We start from the raw sequence: 22,507 nt of genomic DNA on the forward strand, positions 1-22,507 counted from the left end.
TTAGGTACTATGAAAGTAGCTCGGCTTTAATCGGTGTTCGTTGCCATGGTATCTTACGCTGCACGGCTAACCTGCTCCGGGGCAGGTTATGTTCTGGTTTAGAGATCTCAATCTGAAATTTGACCAATCAGCTTCTAGCAAAGTGACACATCTCTGACGCAATAAAGCCACTCCTCCAGTTTCTCTTACTCCAAATTAAAGGACGCTACATAAAACATTTTTAAACATAAAATCATGTGATTTTTAGACATGATTATTTTTTATTATTTATATAATTAGTATACCCTTAATCCATTACACAAGACAGCTTAATTTAATAGTAATTATTAAGCTTTTATTTTAAATTAATATAAACATAGATAATATGCAATATAAATATGTTTTAGAATCAATAGCTGTAAACATGACTACATATGAGTTTCAATTTTTAAGTGTTGTTATATCTATAAATATTATAAACTTTACAAATTTTACTTGCACTTATATGGTAAGATAAGTTTTCCTCTTTAATGGATCGATTGTTTCATCTTGCTGTGTAAATGTGTTTAAATTCTTCATATTGTTCAATCTTTTAATCTTTGGTAGTGAATTCGCACTGACTCTCTCACGAGAAGTGAATCCCAGTTTCAAGGCATGTGATTGGCTGCTCATTACTGATGTCACACTTTCATGTGCACGAGCTCCATTAACTCAGGATCAAGCCTGAGTTGACAGAGAAAGTTGATGATCAGCTTCATGGTACCAACAAAGCCGGATTGAACTGGTTTGGTTTTGTCAACTCAAAACTAATCCTGTAACCCTGAGTTTGTTTAGCCACCATCATGGTACAGGCCCCTGGCTAATCTGTATCTTTTTGTTGTTGTTGTTGTTTTCTTGGACAACAAGAAAATGTTAAATTGCTTTTTAGCAGCCAAGACTTATGTATGCGTCTATACAGAAAGCTACTTTCATAAACCCACCCTGAAAATGGTCAAAAATGGGCAACTAACCCTGCACAAGCATAGTTTTGTTTTCAAATGTATAAATGTTTAACCATATTACACTTTGTACCTTCCCTTACGAAAATGAACCATACTTTATAATAAAATTGTAGTATCCTTTTTGTGTGTGTAGTAATTACCATTTGTATCACAGTTTTACTACAAATATCATGGTTAAACTATGGTAGCAAAACCATTAATTTGTGGTTACCATGGTTTAACTATAGTAACCAAGGTTTTTTTTTTTTTTGTTGTTGATGTTTTTTGTAAAACCATGGTTAATTTCCTTAAGGGTTAGTACAATATATCTAATCGATACATTGGTAAAAACAGATCCTACCAGCCTTTAATATGGATATGGACAAAATGTCTCACATAAAAATAATAAATAGCCTAATATTAAGCAAAAAGCGCCACATTTTCTATCGCAAGCAAGCGGAAAACTTCACTCTTATTTTGAATTGGCCAGTAAGGAAGAACTGTGAACAAAAGTGAAAGTATATCAGCTACTGAATGTATCACGATAGTTTCGATGTTAGCCTAGCTTAGTCGTGTCCTAAAATGCGCTTTTCCTCATTTAATGTAGGCTAATCATATATGCACATAGGCCTACTATTATTAGCGACATCTTGTAAAATCATTAGCTATCTTGTCAGAAGCTGTGATGTTGACAATCCTCGTCTTCCTTTCGTTGGTCTATGGTGAGTTTTCGATATTTATTCGTGCTCCTATAGTGTTTCAGGCGATTTGCTTGCATATATTTGCATATGCAGGTTTGATATTAATTTGTGTAATAAAAATGTAATTTTTCACGACGTTAAAATCGATTGATGGGTCAGAATGGTCTTTTTGCTTTCGGTTTTATTTTCACTGATCTGATTTTGGTGGATTTGGCGCCCCCTGCTGTTTGAGTGAGTGTTGTCTCGTCACAGGGCTGGAGGGGGCAGATGTGGTCCTGTCCTGCTCTCTGATCGAGGAAGGGGGCGGGATGGGAGGCATGATGGGCGGGGCGATGTTCAAGCGCACTCCCTCCACTCTGGTCTTCAGGGATCTTGTTGGAAATGATGGTCTGTCACCAGAGCTCGTGACCCCGTATAACCCCCCTGAGAACCCTAACACTGACGATCTCATCTTTGAGTTGACGTGTAAGTGCACTGAACCTAAAGTCAGCAATTGAATGTCTACATTAAATACAGAAACTTTCTTTCTCTGTTGTTTCTCACCCCACAGTACCATCTATTCAGATTCCTAATGCAGACTTGCTTCTTCATGCTGATTGCAATGAACAGGAAGTGGTTTGTGAGATCAGCCGTTATGTTCCTCGCGGTGCTGAGCTGGATTCCCTCCCTGCTCATTTCATTGGCTCAGTTCAGCTGGAAGGTGGCGGCATCAGCCTCACTCTGGTGCTGCAGACCCTTCACAGTGAGACAACACAATCTGACACGCACCCACTTATGCAGAGTAAACTGAACCTGCCTCTCAGCCAATCAGGAACATTGCAGACAGAGGGTAAGGTTGTAATCTATCTATCTATCTATCTATCTATCTATCTATCTATCTATCTATCTATCTATCTATCTATCTATCTATCTATCTATCTATCTATCTATCTATCTATCTATCATCTATGGAACTTTGTTTATGCTCCCAAAACATTTGTGTTCTCTCGCAAAATAGTGCATTCCCCCCAAGAAACTTTGTGCTTTCTTGTAAAACATTTGTGCTCTCACAAAAATATTATGCTTCCCTAAGAAACCCTGCATTCACTTGAAAAAGTATTCTCTCACAAAAAAATTGTTCTCAAATAAAACATTTAAGTTCTCTGTAAAACATTTGCATTCTCTCACAAAACGTGTTCTCTAGCAAAACATTTGCATTCTCTCAAAAAACGTGTTCTCTAGCAAAACATTTGCGTTCTGTAACAAAACATTTGCCTTCTGTAACAAAACATTTGCGTTCTGTAACAAAACATTTGCGTTCTCAAACAAAACATTTGCGTTCTCAAACAAAACATTTGCGTTCTCAAACAAAACATTTGTGTTCTCAAACAAAACATTTGCGTTCTCAAACAAAACATTTGCCTTCTGTAACAAAACATTTGCGTTCTGTAACAAAACATTTGTGTTCTCAAACAAAACATTTGCGTTCTCAAACAAAACATTTGCTTTCTGTAACAAAACATTTGCGTTCTGTAACAAAACATTTGCGTTCTCAAACAAAACATTTGTGTTCTCAAACAAAACATTTGCGTTCTCAAAGAAAACATTTGCCTTCTGTAACAAAACATTTGCGTTCTCAAACAAAACATTTGTGTTCTCAAACAAAACATTTGCATTCTCAAACAAAACATTTGTGTTCTCAAACAAAACATTTGCGTTCTGTAACAAAACATTTGTGTTCTCAAACAAAACATTTGCATTCTCAAACAAAACATTTGCGTTCTCAAACAAAACATTTGCGTTCTGTAACAAAACATTTGTGTTCTCAAACAAAACATTTGCATTCTCAAACAAAACATTTGCATTCTCAAACAAAACATTTGCGTTCTCAAACAAAACATTTGCGTTCTCAAACAAAACATTTGTGTTCTCAAACAAAACATTTGCGTTCTCAAACAAAACATTTGCGTTCTCAAACAAAACATTTGCGTTCTCAAACAAAACATTTGCATTCTCAAACAAAACATTTGCATTCTCAAACAAAACATTTGCGTTCTCAAACAAAACATTTGCGTTCTCAAACAAAACATTTGTGTTCTCAAACAAAACATTTGCGTTCTCAAACAAAACATTTGCGCTCTCAAACAAAACATTTGCGTTCTCAAACAAAACATTTGCGTTCTGTAACAAAACATTTGCGTTGTCAAACAAAACATTTGCATTCTCAAACAAAACATTTGTGTTCTCAAACAAAACATTTGCGTTCTGTAACAAAACATTTGCGTTCTCAAACAAAACATTTGCATTCTCAAACAAAACATTTGTGTTCTCAAACAAAACATTTGCGTTCTGTAACAAAACATTTGCATTCTCAAACAAAACATTTGCATTCTCAAACAAAACATTTGTGTTCTCAAACAAAACATTTGCGTTCTCAAACAAAACATTTGCGTTCTCAAACAAAACATTTGCCTTCTGTAACAAAACATTTGTGTTCTCAAACAAAACATTTGTGTTCTCAAACAAAACATTTGCGTTCTCAAACAAAACATTTGCGTTCTCAAACAAAACATTTGCGTTCTCAAACAAAACATTTGCCTTCTGTAACAAAACATTTGCGTTCTCAAACAAAACATTTGTGTTCTCAAACAAAACATTTGCATTCTCAAACAAAACATTTGTGTTCTCAAACAAAACATTTGCGTTCTCAAACAAAACATTTGCGTTCTGTAACAAAACATTTGTGTTCTCAAACAAAACATTTGCATTCTCAAACAAAACATTTGTGTTCTCAAACAAAACATTTGCGCTCTCAAACAAAACATTTGCGTTATGTAACAAAACATTTGCGTTCTCAAACAAAACATTTGCGCTCTCAAACAAAACATTTGCGTTCTGTAACAAAACATTTGCGTTCTCAAACAAAACATTTGCATTCTCAAACAAAACATTTGTGTTCTCAAACAAAACATTTGCGTTCTCAAACAAAACATTTGCGTTCTGTAACAAAACATTTGTGTTCTCAAACAAAACATTTGCATTCTCAAACAAAACATTTGTGTTCTCAAACAAAACATTTGCGCTCTCAAACAAAACATTTGCATTCTGTAACAAAACATTTGCGTTCTCAAACAAAACATTTGCGTTCTCAAACAAAACATTTGCGTTCTCAAACAAAACATTTGCCTTCTGTAACAAAACATTTGCGTTCTGTAACAAAACATTTGCGTTCTCAAACAAAACATTTGTGTTCTCAAACAAAACATTTGTGTTCTCAAACAAAACATTTGCGTTCTCAAACAAAACATTTGCCTTCTGTAACAAAACATTTGCGTTCTCAAACAAAACATTTGCCTTCTGTAACAAAACATTTGCCTTCTGTAACAAAACATTTGCGTTCTCAAACAAAACATTTGTGTTCTCAAACAAAACATTTGCGTTCTCAAACAAAACATTTGCCTTCTGTAACAAAACATTTGCGTTCTCAAACAAAACATTTGCCTTCTGTAACAAAACATTTGCCTTCTGTAACAAAACATTTGCGTTCTGTAACAAAACATTTGCGTTCTCAAACAAAACATTTGTGTTCTCAAACAAAACATTTGTGTTCTCAAACAAAACATTTGCGTTCTCAAACAAAACATTTGCCTTCTGTAACAAAACATTTGCCTTCTGTAACAAAACATTTGTGTTCTCAAACAAAACATTTGCGTTCTCAAACAAAACATTTGCGTTCTCAAACAAAACATTTGCGTTCTCAAACAAAACATTTGCCTTCTGTAACAAAACATTTGCGTTCTCAAACAAAACATTTGTGTTCTCAAACAAAACATTTGCATTCTCAAACAAAACATTTGTGTTCTCAAACAAAACATTTGCGTTCTCAAACAAAACATTTGCGTTCTGTAACAAAACATTTGTGTTCTCAAACAAAACATTTGCATTCTCAAACAAAACATTTGTGTTCTCAAACAAAACATTTGCGCTCTCAAACAAAACATTTGCGTTCTGTAACAAAACATTTGCATTCTCAAACAAAACATTTGCGCTCTCAAACAAAACATTTGTGTTCTCAAACAAAACATTTGCGCTCTCAAACAAAACATTTGCGTTCTGTAACAAAACATTTGCATTCTCAAACAAAACATTTGCGCTCTCAAACAAAACATTTGCGTTCTCAAACAAAACATTTGTGTTCTCAAACAAAACATTTGCATTCTCAAACAAAACATTTGTGTTCTCAAACAAAACATTTGCGCTCTCAAACAAAACATTTGCGTTCTGTAACAAAACATTTGCGTTCTCAAACAAAACATTTGTGTTCTCAAACAAAACATTTGCGTTCTCAAACAAAACATTTGCGTTCTGTAACAAAACATTTGTGTTCTCAAACAAAACATTTGCATTCTCAAACAAAACATTTGTGTTCTCAAACAAAACATTTGCGCTCTCAAACAAAACATTTGCGTTATGTAACAAAACATTTGCGTTCTCAAACAAAACATTTGCGCTCTCAAACAAAACATTTGCGTTCTGTAACAAAACATTTGCGTTCTCAAACAAAACATTTGCATTCTCAAACAAAACATTTGTGTTCTCAAACAAAACATTTGCGTTCTCAAACAAAACATTTGCGTTCTGTAACAAAACATTTGTGTTCTCAAACAAAACATTTGCATTCTCAAACAAAACATTTGTGTTCTCAAACAAAACATTTGCGCTCTCAAACAAAACATTTGCATTCTGTAACAAAACATTTGCGTTCTCAAACAAAACATTTGCGTTCTCAAACAAAACATTTGCGTTCTCAAACAAAACATTTGCCTTCTGTAACAAAACATTTGCGTTCTGTAACAAAACATTTGCGTTCTCAAACAAAACATTTGTGTTCTCAAACAAAACATTTGTGTTCTCAAACAAAACATTTGCGTTCTCAAACAAAACATTTGCCTTCTGTAACAAAACATTTGCGTTCTCAAACAAAACATTTGCCTTCTGTAACAAAACATTTGCCTTCTGTAACAAAACATTTGCGTTCTCAAACAAAACATTTGTGTTCTCAAACAAAACATTTGCGTTCTCAAACAAAACATTTGCCTTCTGTAACAAAACATTTGCGTTCTCAAACAAAACATTTGCCTTCTGTAACAAAACATTTGCCTTCTGTAACAAAACATTTGCGTTCTGTAACAAAACATTTGCGTTCTCAAACAAAACATTTGTGTTCTCAAACAAAACATTTGTGTTCTCAAACAAAACATTTGCGTTCTCAAACAAAACATTTGCCTTCTGTAACAAAACATTTGCCTTCTGTAACAAAACATTTGTGTTCTCAAACAAAACATTTGCGTTCTCAAACAAAACATTTGCGTTCTCAAACAAAACATTTGCGTTCTCAAACAAAACATTTGCCTTCTGTAACAAAACATTTGCGTTCTCAAACAAAACATTTGTGTTCTCAAACAAAACATTTGCATTCTCAAACAAAACATTTGTGTTCTCAAACAAAACATTTGCGTTCTCAAACAAAACATTTGCGTTCTGTAACAAAACATTTGTGTTCTCAAACAAAACATTTGCATTCTCAAACAAAACATTTGTGTTCTCAAACAAAACATTTGCGCTCTCAAACAAAACATTTGCGTTCTGTAACAAAACATTTGCATTCTCAAACAAAACATTTGCGCTCTCAAACAAAACATTTGTGTTCTCAAACAAAACATTTGCGCTCTCAAACAAAACATTTGCGTTCTGTAACAAAACATTTGCATTCTCAAACAAAACATTTGCGCTCTCAAACAAAACATTTGCGTTCTCAAACAAAACATTTGTGTTCTCAAACAAAACATTTGCATTCTCAAACAAAACATTTGTGTTCTCAAACAAAACATTTGCGCTCTCAAACAAAACATTTGCGTTCTGTAACAAAACATTTGCGTTCTCAAACAAAACATTTGTGTTCTCAAACAAAACATTTGCGTTCTCAAACAAAACATTTGCGTTCTGTAACAAAACATTTGCGTTCTCTCACAAAACATTTGCGTTCTGTAACAAAACATTTGCATTCTCAAACAAAACATTTGCGTTCTCTCACAAAACATTTGCATTCTGTAACAAAACATTTGCGTTCTCAAACAAAACATTTGCGTTCTGTAACAAAACATTTGCGTTCTCTCACAAAACATTTGCGTTCTGTAACAAAACATTTGCATTCTCAAACAAAACATTTGCCTTCTGTAACAAAACATTTGCGTTCTCTCACAAAACATTTGCGTTCTGTAACAAAACATTTGCGTTCTCTCACAAAACATTTGCGTTCTGTAACAAAACATTTGCGTTCTCAAACAAAACATTTGCGTTCTGTAACAAAACATTTGCGTTCTCAAACAAAACATTTGCCTTCTGTAACAAAACATTTGCGTTCTCAAACAAAACATTTGCGTTCTCAAAACGTTTGCGTTCTGTAACAAAACATTTGCATTCTTTAACAAAACATTTGCGTTCTGTAACAAAACATTTGCGTTCTCAAACAAAACATTTGCCTTCTGTAACAAAACATTTGCCTTCTGTAACAAAACATTTGCATTCTGTAACAAAACATTTGCGTTCTCAAACAAAACATTTGCGTTCTGTAACAAAACATTTGCGTTCTCAAACAAAACATTTGTGTTCTCAAACAAAACATTTGCCTTCTGTAACAAAACATTTGCCTTCTGTAACAAAACATTTGCCTTCTGTAACAAAACATTTGCATTCTCAAACAAAACATTTGCGTTCTGTAACAAAACATTTGTTTTCTCAAACAAAACATTTGCGTTCTCAAACAAAACATTTGCCTTCTGTAACAAAACATTTGCGTTCTGTAACAAAACATTTGTTTTCTCAAACAAAACATTTGCATTCTCAAACAAAACATTTGCCTTCTGTAACAAAACATTTGCATTCTCAAACAAAACATTTGCGTTCTGTAACAAAACATTTGTTTTCTCAAACAAAACATTTGCGTTCTCAAACAAAACATTTGCCTTCTGTAACAAAACATTTGCCTTCTGTAACAAAACATTTGTTTTCTCAAACAAAACATTTGCCTTCTGTAACAAAACATTTGCGTTCTCAAACAAAACATTTGCCTTCTCAAACAAAACATTTGCATTCTCAAACAAAACATTTGCCTTCTGTAACAAAACATTTGTTTTCTCAAACAAAACATGTTTTCTTAAAACATTTGTGTTCTCAAACAAAACATTCGTTCTCACAAAACATTTGTTCTCTGACAAAAGTATTGTATTCCCCAAGAGCTTTGCATTATGTTACAAAACATTTGCATTCTCTCAAAAAACTACTGCATTCACCTGAAAAAAGTTTTTAACATAAAAACATTGAAATAGAATTTTCCATCCCATCTCCTTTTTTTTAAACGTTACCATGTCCCTTTAGGTCACTGTCCAGCAAAGTTTAGCTCTAGTCCTTATTAAACACACCTGAACCAGCTAATCAAAGTCTTAAGAATGACTAGAAACGTCCAGACAAGTGTGTTAGAGCTGGTTGGAGCTAAAATCTAGACATTGGCCCTCCAGGAGAAGGATTGGACATCCCTGCTTTAGATGTTCCATTGGGTCATAAATATCCTGAAAACAAATTAAGAAGGCTACTCCATAAAAGTTGTGTGATTTCAGCAAATTGTTTCGAATCATTTCAAAATTCTGATTATTCACTTCTAGATGGCATTGATCAGAAGAACCCATGAATAAGTGTCTAATGATTTTATAATGTACATTTAGTTCTGTGCAAGTAATGACATTTTTACCAATTCCCTCCTCTCCTTTCTTTTCCCAGTCGTGTTTGTGGTGTTTTCGCGTGTCCCATCCATCGTGGCTCCAATCGGGGGTGATGTGCTGTTAGACTGTGGCTTCAGACAGAAGAACTCCGTCCCTGGGCAGGATGTGGCACTTGAGTGGCGCATACAACACAGAGGAAATGGCCGTAAAATACTTGACATGAAAGCGAGGGAAATAGAGGCAGACGTGGGACAAGATTGTAAGTGAGAAATATTCATATTTATAGGAAAACATGTTTGGGTGCTAAATATCTCACTATTACTGTACACTACAGCATTTGTGGACCGGGAAGGCACAAGCGCTGAAGCAGATCTTCTGATGAGGGATGGTAATGCGTCTCTGACTCTGAGGAGGTTAAAGGTCTCAGATGAGGGCACATATATCTGTACTGTAGGCTCTGGGGAGTTTCAGACTCAACAGATTGTGCAGCTGCACATCACACGTGAGTCTTTCATTGGCATATACTGAGAAGGGTCAAAATATCCTTTAATATTCTATATAAAGATGTTTCTTCGGCTATGGACACTTTTTAGAAAATAGACTCTTAAAATACTTCCACACTCTCATTAGTTTATTTAATCTATCAAGTAACAGTAGTGGACATACATCAAAAACATAGTTTCCCATTCCAACTTAATGATGGATTTCCATAGTTTAATATTGAGTGTGTGGAGCTGGGACAAAGGTAAACCAATGAAATTTATACATAAAAGTAATATGAAAAGTAGAAAAAATAAAAGGTCAAGGCATGATAAAAAGTTTCGGTCACACTAAAGTCCAAGTCCAGTTCTCTATTAACTAACTACTAACTAACAATGACATTTGCCTCAATAAACTCCTAATTACTAATATTATTAATATTTATGTTATTATTTATAGTTAGTAAGGTAGATTTTAACTTTAGGTATTGGGTAGGATTAGGAATATGGTCATGCAGAATATGTGTTTTATAAATACTAATAAACAACAAATTTGCTAGAAATATGAATGCTAATAAGCAACTAGTTAATAGCGAGAATTGTTCTCTATGCTAAAGTGTTACCAAAGTTTCTAAAGCCTTCATATAACTTCATAGAAATTGAAATATGTTTGTTTTAATAAAAATCCACACATAGGACATACAGTAATTGCTCAAAGTTGAAGAAACCCATAAATTGTTCACATCCATAAATCCTTAAATTTCATTTAAAGGAAATTTGTCAAATATTCCATCCCATTTCTTTACCCAGAACCTCCTCGTATCACACTGTCTGAGGAGAAACTGATATTTCAGGACACGACACCCCAGAAACTGAGCTGCCATTGTCATCGCTACTATCCTTTGGATGTGCAGGTCAGCTCGCTTTCAGAAGAAGTACAAAACCATATTTTGATGTTGTTTTGGAGTCGGGCTCTTGGCTTGTGTCCTGACAGCCCTGTGCTCCTGTAGGTGGAGTGGTTTTCCAAGGCACCCTCTGAAGAAGAGCCTGTCTCTTTATCAAAAGAATCCTCCCTCTCCAGTCACCGGCAGCACAGTGATGGAACATATTCCCTCTCCTCTCACCTCAACCTACGGCCCAACAAAAACCCACCCGGGACCGTTATCACCTGTAGGGTGTCTCACTCTACCCTGGAAACACCAAGTGATGCCACTCTGACTGTGGACGAACCTGAGCCATGTAAGAGATCTTTTGTGTTAAGTTACCCATGATGTTTTCACAAATATGATTTATGTAAATTGAATGTTGATCACAGAGCAAATTAATAGCTATTTTCATGTGCAAAATAATTTGATGTAGTATCAGTAAATCTGTTCAATGTAAATAGTCTGTTGCAAAAAAAGCTGTTGATTTTTGTTTTTAATTAAACAGCAACGGCCTTCTGGACAGTAGTCTTGATGCTGGCGATATCAGTGGTGTTTTTGTATCATGCTTTCAAAGATGCTGGTGAGTTCAGTTTTTTAAAACATGTAACTACATATAATACTAAATATATATACTACCATTCATCAATTCATTTTTACAATGATACAAAAAAATGCATTTTAAAGGTGCTGTATGTAGGATTGCAGTCCAAATTAAAACTATTGGAGAGGATTTTTTTCACCCAGCCCCTCCTCCTCCTCAGACTTGATGCACACGCAGGTTGCCAGATTAACGACAGCAATAGGACATGAAATAGGCTGTGTTTTCCACCACCTGGCAACCCGGGGTGCCGAAATTCAATTGGGTAAACCGGCAGTGGGTGGGTTTCACAAACCAAAACAGGCCGACATTCTAGCCCGGAACGCACATTTTCAAAGGAGAACAACTGACTGTAGCATTGTTTTTCAGATAAACATGTATGTTAACTTAGCATGTTTCGTAAATATCTGCAAACATATTATGGTATTTTTATGCTTTAGTAGAGTCAAAAACTTGCATACAGCACCTTTAATTAAATGTTGTTTTTCTCAAACTTTATCAAAAAATCCTGGAAAAAAATCTGTTTTCAACAAAGTATCTAGCAACGAAACTGTTTTTAACATTGATAATAAGAAATGCATTTTTCTTTTCTTTTCGACCAGCAAATCAGCTTATTAGATAGATTTCTGAAGGACACTGAAAACTGGAGTAATGACTGCTAAAACTTCTTTTCCATCATAGGAATAAATGACCTTCTACAATATATATATATATATATATATATATATAAAATCAATCGTAATCATGATCTAAATTATCTTAAATCAATCAAAATTTGTAATAATTAATAATTTCTGTACTTTTGCTGTAATAAATGCAGTTATGGTGATCAGAGTCTTTCAGAAAAAAAAAAAAAGAAAAAAAAATTAACAGTTGAATTTACTGTATAAGACCAAAAGATAGTGAAGGGACAATGTTAAATGTATTATTGATTATTGTATTATCATTTTTTGTCTTTTAAGAGAATTGAGGACCTGTCTTCTGCGTGAATTCATGGAAGGAGCCATCTTACGTTTCTTACTTCCTCTGTCTTCACATGGGTTTATTTTCATTCAGTCATGGTACATTTGTTTAATTGAAGTTAAATGTCAAAAATCAATTTATTGCGTAACTTATTCTTTAAATGTAAAATGAATTTATTTTACCTGATGTTCTAATCTATTGGATGTTGTTTATTTGTTGTACATTTTCCTTGTTTTTGTGAAATAAAAACAACAGAAAAGGTTTTGTCAATGGTTTTATTGGCATCATTAAAGTATCAGGGGCATATAAGCATGCTGTTTATTCCATTCAAATCTAACACTGGCATCAGAGCTAATGTCATTACCCCTCTGTTATGGTATATGCTTTCATTAATATTCATACACATAATAATTTGTCATTATTTTTAGTTTGTCTCACTTGATCGTACAAGAGAAAAATAGACATGTCTAAATTCTCCAACAACAGAACAGAATATAAAAGTCTGTGCTGACAAAGGAATGTGAAAACCAACCGTTGTAAATTGCATGGCAGTATCGATTATTGTTTATGCTCTGTTTGCATTGATTATCTGTGAATTTCTGTACGTTTCAGTACATTTTGGCAGGCTTGTAGCATTCACATCAGGCTTTTCCACAGAACGGGAAAATGAGGCTTATAACAGGCAGTTAAGAAAAATAAATAAACATATCACACATAAAACAGTTGAACAGTGCGATTATTCTGCCATGCAAGTCAAAAGAAACAAATGAACTTCTCATTCTTAACATCTTTTATGCTTTCTATGTGTAACGTTACAAGTTCTCACTTTTCCCCTTTATTACAGTTCGGCATGTATTTTTGCTGTTTATTTTCATAACCTGTGCACCTATACAGTAAGTAGAAAAAACACAGCTATTCTCATAACTGATCTGTCTATTTGTGCTGTTTTTCTGGAAATGTCTGAATCTTAAGTACACATACACATTCAGAATAAAAATCAGTGGATAGTATGAATCTAGTCTCGGTAACAGCAGTAGTGATAATGGTTTAAGAGGCATAGATTATGTTTATATCAATTTATAAAAGTTCTCCAAAAGGTCAGATGAGAAAGCTTTGGCAAAACAGAGACAAATGATATTTACCTGACTTTACTAACTTACTCATCTATTTCACTTTCACACATTCTCTCTCTCTCTCTCTCTCTCTCTCTCTCTCTCTCTCTCTCACATAGACTACCGTTCAAGTTTGTTTTAAAATGTTCTCTTATGCTCACCAAGGCCGTGTTCACACTTGGCGTCTTTTTCGAAGCTGCCGGCGTCTGTTTTACATTATAATCCTATGGAGTAAACCGTGTTTTCAAAAAACGCCACCGCCGGCATCTTTTTCTGCAGCTCAGAGCGTTTTTTCGAGTTGAAAAAATTTCAACTTTTCTGAAAAAAACGCCCTACGTCAAGCGCCTTTTTGACAGCTGACCAATGACAAGCGAGTAGCGAGCGAGATCTGTCGTTTCCATAACAACAAGAAGAAAAATGGAGAAGGTGCCGGTAGATAGACTGCTCGTACTAACGTTAGTTTCGGAGCACAAGGAGCTGTATGATATGAGCACAAAACTCTATCATAATATTGGTTCCTTCCCCGTATAATGTCGTGCACCCACAAACGTCGTTGTGAATCGACATTTTCTTTCCCGTTAACTTCAAAAGCCAACGCAAGATCCAACTTTTTACTCTTTCTTGATATTTCTGCAGTACACAGCGCTAGGCTACTGTTACAGCTGTTGCTATGGCAACAAAAGACGCTCTCAGCTGCTATTTGTAACAGACGCTGCCAGCTTTGTTTTTCATTAAAAAAACGCTCTTGTCAACTTTTTCTAGTCAAAAAAGACGCCAAGTGTGAACACGGCCTTGCAAGGCTGCAATAATTTGGTCAAAAAACTGTGAAAACAGTAATATTGTGAAATATTATTACAATTTAACTGTATTCTATTTTAATAAATTTCAATCTGTAATTAAAAAGTAATTCATGGTCAAAGTCATCAAAAGTTCAGCATTATTACACTTATTTCTGAAGGATCATGTGACCCATTTTGTCTTAGCATTAATTTGATCAAAAATACAGTAAAAACAGTAATATTGTAAAATATTATTACAATGCAAAATAACCGTTTTCTATTTTAATATATTTTAAGATGTCATTTATTCCTGTGATATCAAAGCTGAATTTTTCAAAAAAGTCTTTCTTAATGTTTTTGTGGAAACCATGCTTAAAAATGAGAAATCTTTGTTAACATTATGAATGTCTGACACTGTCACTATTGATCAAATTAATGCATCCTTGATGAACAAAAGCATTATTTTCTTAAAAAAAAAAAAAAAAAAAACTGACCTAAACAGTATTGTACGCCTCCTCTCTCTACTTTTTCATCTCCTAATGTTGTTTCACAAGACAGTGTCTTTTTCTTCCTGGCCTCTCCCACTTATTCTTAGTCTGTTTTTCTTCTGCTCTCTCTGTGCATTCATGTATGAATGTCTGCGTGTCTGCAGAACATTTAAATAATGAAGGAGATTCTGGAAGGGAGGGAAAGAGAGAGAGAGAAACTGAAATGTGCTCATTCTGGTAGAGGAGAAAGGAGAGCAGATATCTGTGTATTACTGTCACACCAAGGTGCAAAATGACTAAATGGAGAGACCTCGAGATTGAGAAGGATGTGGGAAATGGGCAGAGCTCATGATTGTGTTTTCTTCATTCACTCATTCATTTTCTCGTTCGTTGCAGGTGGATCGGCTCAAGAGAAGAAATACACTGGATAAGGAAAGATAAAAGGAAGAGTGTGACGAAATGTGTTTCTTTACCTATTACTGCACTGCTGCACACCACTGCCCTTAATGAATAATTCACTGTAACGAGTGTAATGATGAATTATTGAGCTTGTGCGGAGCTGGTCCGGTCTGGCCTCGAAACACACAAACTCACATAGATGGCTGGTCTGAGCACCAATACTGATGCCTTTTAAAATATCCTTACAAATGTAGAAATATAATCAGAATTTCAGCTCAAAGAATTACAAATGGTTTAATTTTTAATAACAGGTAATTGTACCTTTAAGATTATTTTATAATACAATATAATAATATATAATTGCCTTTGAAACAATTATAACTTACTGACGTGTAACCTAGTGTATATAATAGGAGATAATGGCAAAGTTGTCTGCTGATAATGGGCTCTGAATGTCGTTCAAATGATTCAAAACTCACAGAAAATGATTCCAATGAAGATGACTCCAATGACACCCATAATAATCATCATCTGAGGGAGGAAAAAATGACAGTTTATCACTCAATCTACATTACAAGGAAGTCAGTGAGCAAAACATAAATTATCCAACATCCTGAGTATCAGGAATCATCTTATTATTCAAGAATATGCTAACAAATCCTCAAAATTAAAGTAAAGAAAAATAAAAAAACATACTGTACATATAACTAGGGTATTATGGAATTTGCTCATTTGATCAGATGCCTGGCTAAAGTGATAAGTCTGATTGTTTATAAATGTAATCATAAAAAATCAAGTGGGAGTATGAGCAGATTGGGCACTTTTTGCATTTAAATTGGCTTATTCTTACTGTTGACATTGAAAATGATGCATGCGTTTTTCGAGGGTATCGGTTCATTTTTTTGCATATTTTATGCCTGCATATTTTAGTCATATTTGGTTATTCTCTTTAATGTGTTTGCCCTGATTTTTTCCATTTTCCTGGGAAGCTGATTTATTTTTATATTATTTTGTCATCATTAAATGTTGGCGTACATGCAAGGTCTGCCAATTCCAGACTTATTACAGATTTAAATATGGTAAATATGTTAAATATATGTGTAAACAGAGACACCTATTGGTAGATGAAAGCATAATTAGTAAGTATATAAATATTCAACACAAATGAACATGCAAGGACGCAGGTGTGCAGAACTTTTAGGAAAACAAGTCCTCGAATTTGTGTAAATCAAGTGGGAGTATGAGCAAAAATAATGGTAATGCACCAATTACAAAACACTGCACATGTTAGATGTCTCCCTAATCAAACACACCTGATTCAACTCATCAGCTCATAAAGACCCCAGGATAAGAAAGACTTCAAAAATATGCAGTCAGTGTTGCCAGATTGGGCAGGGTCCCACCCAGTTGGCAGGTTTTGAATTTGACTGTGCGGGTAAAAATTGGTTTGGGCAGTTGGACAAAATTTGGGCTGGTTGGGGGTCATTTTGGAAGTTTTCAAACATTTAAACTGTATAGGCTAATTGGTTAACAAACTAAATCCAAGTGTGCATATACTGCATCCCAAACAGTGATCGTGTTGTTGCTAAACACACACCGCACACTGCCATGTTGATGTTGCCAGCCACACTTTTAGCCAATCATTAGGAATCAGCAAACAGACATGATGATGCATGAGTGATGAGTTTTTAGCGTGATAACGAAGCAGATTTTGAATGGATAGCTGTATATTCAAGCAATCGCAATGCCAGAGTGGCCGAAATATAAGTTACACGGTAAAGAGTGAGAGAGTGACTCAAAACGTGAATTATGAAGGGAGATGACACGAAGGCTCTAACATTATTGTAACTCTGAAATCAGAGCCCAGGTGAATAATTTAATCAAAATTAATCTATTATGATCCCTTTGATCTTTTAAATGATCCAGATTGGTATATTTACATTTAGCTGACGCTTTTATTCAAAGCGACTTACAATTGCTATATATGTCAGAGGTCACACGCCTCTGGAGCAACTAGGGGTTAAGTGTCTTGCTCAGGGACACATTGGTGTCTCACAGTGGAGTCGAACCCGGGTCTCTCACACCAAAGGCATGTGTCTTATCCACTGCGCCATCACCACCCCGTATATCCTTGAAAGCTGCTACTTGATTAGTTTTGACTGGGCAAACTTCTATGTTATGTTCCATTATTTGTTGTTATTTTTTTATCGTACAGTGTGTATCAATGAATGACACAGTTTTGTCTATCAAGGTGTGTGAAATACCTAATTATGTTGCTTATTCCGATCACTTATACTGGGTGCTTTTTGCCTTCAAATGGGCTTATTCTGACTGTTGACATTGAAAATGACGAATGCGTTTTTTCAAAGGTATCGGTTAATTTCTTGATTGTCATTTTGACAGTCTGCTTGCATATTTTAGTCATTCTCTTAAATGTATTTGCCCTGATTTTATCCATTTTCCTAGGAAACTGATCTATTTTTTATATTATTTTGTCATCGTTATTTTGTTTTAAGGAGTTAAAGATGGTTCTTATCAACCTTGATTGACCTGGCAATAATATATTCTATCACATAATTTTGACAGTTAACGTTTTGGGATTTTTTGTTGGAGTGGGTGGTTTTTAGTGAGCTTTTGGGCTAGTAATTGTCCATCCAATCTGGCAACACTGCATGCACTGTTGAGGGTTCTCCAGCACCAGGATTGGGAACCACTGACTTAGATCATTTTTGACAGCCCACTTTTTCATCTCATAGCACATTTAAAAAAAAAACAGTACTGATATTTCCCATGTTTCTCTGCATCTAGGTGATTATCAAAACCCAGAGGCTCCAGTTTACACTAATTAACACTTGCAGCTGTACAGAACAAAATCACTGAGCATAGCATGAGCAATAAGCACTGACCTATTTACTCCTGCATGTTAGTTCATTCACACTATATGGGGCTCAGAGTACATACGCGTTAATTTAGTATTACTTATACACTTTTATAGCATTTATTAATATTTTGAATTAGTTTTTATTTTCAGTTGTTATGTGCTGTCATTCTATGTGCTTTATTTTTCTTTAAATATTTCTATATAACTTTATTTTTATTTCAGTTTTAGTATTTTAGTACATCAACTTAAGCTTAATTATTACAGATAGTTTTTAAGTGTAAGTTTTGTATCTAATATTTATATTTCCATTTCATTTTAGCATTCTTTTGTTTGTTTTAGCTCTAACAATGCAAACATTTGAGTACATCATATAATTTCCTGTTAATCTGGTCTTCTATCTCATTTTTTGCCCACTGTAAATCCCCTCACTTAATTATTAATTGAAATGAAGCAGTAATAAGTAATATCCTGTATGAGCGCTGAGCTGATTTCTTGCAGTCACAATGACTCACCTTGCAATTCTTCCACCAGTATTTGTTCTTCAGTTTGGCAGCACAGCTTTCGAACTGTGACGCCCCGGCCTGTAGAGCATCTGCCCTGTCGTCCAGCTCAGAGAGCTTCTGGTCTCTCTCCAGAACCTTATCCACATTCACACGCATGATATCCACCACCTGCAGACCACAACCACAGAAAGACATGAGACAAGAAAGAACGACACTGAATACTTGTGTTGCAATAGCATTGATTATTGATTTTGGTTATTCGAAATGCTGTACGAGGTAAACTGCACAACCCATTTACATGCTGTCCTGTGCATTTATAAAGCTTTCATGTTTTGGTCTATAAACTCTTTACACAAACACACACTCACCTCCTCCACTTGTGCTTGTGTCTGCTGCAGTCGGCGGTTGCTGGTGGTGTTTGGAGGCGGAGCAGGAGGACCGGCTCCTCCAGGAGCACCTGCTGGATTGGCATCATCTGCAGCAGACCTGAACATCCAAAGAGAGGCATGACACTTTAAAGTCATTGACTCGTGCACAGGTTATGGTTTGATGTTCCAGTTACAGTATGTCAAACTCAAAAAAATGACTGATTTTAATGGTAAAGACTAAAAATGCTACGGTAAAAACCTATTAGTTGGTTAACGGTAAGTTCCTCTACTACATACAGTGAAAAACTGGAGAAGTGAAGAAAGAATGTATAATTTACAGTGAAAACCCATTAATCGACATTCCCAGAATTCCCTGCATTTACATTTCACATATTTGAGGGTGGAGAGAGTGTTGATTATTCACTCCCCCACCTACAATCCCTGCCGGACCTGAGACTCGAACCCACGACCTTTGAGTTACAAGTATGACTCTCTATCCATTAGGCCACGACTGCCCCTATAATATATATATACCCCTATATACATTAGGGTTGTATGTTACATTTAATGTTATTAAATTCATGTTTATTGCATTATTTCAGTTTCATGTGTGTTACCATGATGGTGTTTAGTGTTTGTGTGAATGACCTTCTCAGCTTGTGCAAGAGCTGCGTGTGGTGAGATTTGGTTCATAATATGACTTTCTCATCACCACCTGCTTTTGGTGGTCATCAGTGTACTACAAAGATATTAAACAGATTTCAGTACTTAAATAGGTTGGTATATGAACATTATATCAGTTAATGAAATACAGTTTAAAATGTAAAATAAAATGAAATCCGTAAAACCTAAAACCATATTTTTTAACAATGAGTTTAACTACTATATTAATTACTTTTACTTTTTTTTTAGGAGGGGGGGGGTTCAACCTGGTTCTTTTACTGTCCCATACATCAAAAAATCCTAATTAGCCTCAGTACCAAGGAGGTCTAGATTATGTGTTGGTATATCAAAAATGCAAAATCATATAAATGTAATCATGACCGTTATTGATGCTAAGACTGTAGCCTATAATCATAATCTTGTGACAACAAATCCCCAACACATCAAAACAAATTTAGGATAGGCTACATTATTGAGAAATTAAGCTTGAAAACTGTTTAAAAAAAGTTACTGCAGCCTATGTAAGGATAAAAAGCACAAGTTAATTTATATTTCATAGGCCTATAACTAACAAAAACAGCATAATATAAAGTCTGCGCAAATACTTACATCCTCGAGCAGCTGTTCGGAGTGCCTCACTGAAGGGAGAAAAGTCCAAAGGTGATACAATTCAAATCAAAATTGCGAAGAAGAGGTAGAGACGTTCAAATCAGTATGAAGAGGCTGGTGCGCGTCATCAGTGAGAGTGGCGCATTATAGCAGCACGAGCGCATGTGTAAATGTTCAATTTCGCCTTGAGGGAACTCCAGTAACGGATTTATGATGACAGGTTTCCTCTCTAAAACGTTGAAAGTGTAGCCATTAATCAGAGAAACTTCACATATAGAATGCAGCGCGGGGTAATTGTGTGTGTTGTGGCCGGATTCTTCAGTCTTGTTGCGTTGGTTTGTGTGTTAGTGCAGTGGATGTGCGCGCGCTGCGTCGCTGCTGTAGCTGAACTCATGAGGATGAGGAGGAGGAGGAGGATGCGCAGCATGTTTCCACAGCCCCATCCTCTCTCTCTCTCTGTACTGCGGTACATCAGTGAGTTCAGAGTGCTGAGTCGGCTTGTTCTCTCTTAAGAGACTCTTTCTTCTCTGTGAGAACTGGGTTCTCCGCACACACCGCATGCTGTTTTCCTCATGACCTGCAGAGGCAGCTATGGATCTCATCGTCCATCAAAACATCAGCATCAACGCACCCATTTTGTGCTTCCAGAAGCTGTTAAGTACTGTTTTAAAGAAAAATGCTGCATAATATTTACAACATAATAATGATGGGGAAGTCGTAATATGTTGTAATATTTACAACATCATAATATGGCCTAATGGTTAGAGAGTCGGACTCATAATTCAAAGGTTGTGGGTTCGAGTCTCGGGCCAGCAGGGATTGTAGGTGGGGGGAGTGAATGTCCAGCGCTCTCTCCACCCTCAATACCACGACTGAGGTGCCCTTGAACAAGGCACTGAACCCCTAACTGCTCCCCGGGCACCGCAGCATAAATGGCTGCTCCGGGTGTGTGTTCACTGCTGTGTGTGTGCACTTTGGATGGGTTAAATGCAGAGCACAAATTCCGAGTATGGGTCACCATACTTGGTCGTATGGAATATCCAAAATGGCGCCGCTGTGTTCGGATGCCATACAGTCCGCTCTGCTTCAATTAACTTTTTTACTTACTTTTACTTTCTCTTTTTACACATTTCATGTCGGCACTGATCACCTATAACATAGAAACACTTTTGGACATTGGAAACCGCTACACCAACCTGTTCCAGGACACTTTAGCCAAGAATCCATCGTGGCCTCTGGAGATTCTTTGGAACGCGGCGATGAACAATAACCCCCCCGAGGCGACGGATCAAGAAACACCGCGGGAAACGCGCTGGGATTCGAGATAGACTCAGGAAAAGGGCTCACAGTCATCCTCTTCCGAGCATTCTGCTCTCAAATGTCCAGTCCTTGGAGAATAAGAAGGACGATCTTAGAGCCAGGATTAGTTTCCAACGGGACATAAGGGACTGTAACATCCTTTGTTTGTCAGAAACATGGCTCACGCGCTCGGCCCCGGACACTGCTGTAATGCCAAGTTATAACTTCTCTGTTTTTCGGACGGACAGAACAGCAGAGGCCGGTAAATCCAGGGGTGGAGGAGTGTGTTTCATGATTAACAAAAAAATAGTGTGATCCCAGGAATATCTCCATTCTGTCGCGTTCCTGCTCGCCTCATCTGGAACATCTTTCCATTATTTGCCGCCCATTTTATCTGCCCCGGGAGTTTTCATCGATCATTGTTACTGCTGTTTACATTCCACCACAGGCTTTGTCTAAGCTTCACGATGTGCTCAGCGGCTACATTAACAAACATCCTGCCGTTGCCTTTATCATCGCGGGAGACAACCTCAGGCAGGTCATGCCGAACTTTCATCAACATGTATCCAACTAGATGACCAAACACACTGGATCATTGCTACACTCAGTACAAGAATGCCTACAAAGCCCGCTCACCACCGGCTTTTGGCAAATCGGACCATGCCGCCATTTTCCTCACACCGGAATATAAACAGGATCGTTCAGGATCCCCCGGTGCAGAGAGTAGTGACGCGCTGGTCCTCCCACTCAGAGGCTATGCTGCAGGCGGCTCTTGATGACGTCGACTGGGACATGTTCCGGGCGAGTTCTTCTGACGTCAGCGAGTTCACGGATGTAGCATTAAGCTTTGTAAACACGCTAACCGAGCAAGCTACAGAAACAATAACGATAAGGAAATTCTCCAACCAGAAACCGTGGGTGGACAGAACAATTCGTGCTGCAGTTAACACACGCACTGCCGCTTACAATGAGGCTCTTCTGACCGGGAATATGAGCGAGTACAAAGCATCGTGCTATGCTCTC

General features: G+C 36.2%; 2 protein-coding genes across 3 annotated transcripts; one reads left to right on the forward strand and one right to left on the reverse strand.

The window, feature by feature from the left end:
- The first annotated feature begins 1,427 nt into the window (after positions 1 to 1,427).
- LOC306886915 (tapasin-related protein-like) lies at positions 1,428 to 12,651 on the forward strand. Of its 2 annotated transcripts, none has more exons than XM_079444284.1 (9): positions 1,428 to 1,681; positions 1,913 to 2,125; positions 2,211 to 2,489; positions 9,476 to 9,676; positions 9,752 to 9,919; positions 10,707 to 10,810; positions 10,907 to 11,135; positions 11,328 to 11,402; positions 12,383 to 12,651. In XM_079444284.1, the coding sequence occupies exons 1-9, from the start codon at positions 1,645 to 1,647 to the stop codon at positions 12,388 to 12,390; spliced, it is 1,314 nt and encodes a 437-aa protein (XP_079300410.1). In that variant the 5' UTR covers positions 1,428 to 1,644; the 3' UTR covers positions 12,391 to 12,651. The 2 variants fall into 2 exon arrangements, with proteins under 2 accessions (XP_079300410.1, XP_079300411.1); XM_079444285.1 differs by having other exon boundaries at positions 1,496 to 1,681; positions 1,893 to 2,125.
- Positions 12,649 to 20,547, reverse strand: LOC306886925 (vesicle-associated membrane protein 3-like). The gene is made up of 6 exons (XM_079444301.1): positions 20,186 to 20,547; positions 18,914 to 19,031; positions 18,555 to 18,713; positions 15,641 to 15,692; positions 14,284 to 15,185; positions 12,649 to 13,591 (listed from the first exon to the last, which is right to left on the reverse strand). Coding segments are annotated over exons 1-5 (348 nt in total). The 5' UTR covers positions 20,188 to 20,547; the 3' UTR covers positions 12,649 to 13,591; positions 14,284 to 15,168.
- Positions 20,548 to 22,507: the final 1,960 nt, after the last annotated feature.

This window comes from Barbus barbus, assembly GCF_936440315.1.
Source record: "Barbus barbus genome assembly, chromosome: 21".
Taxonomy (NCBI): Eukaryota; Metazoa; Chordata; class Actinopteri; order Cypriniformes; family Cyprinidae; genus Barbus; species Barbus barbus.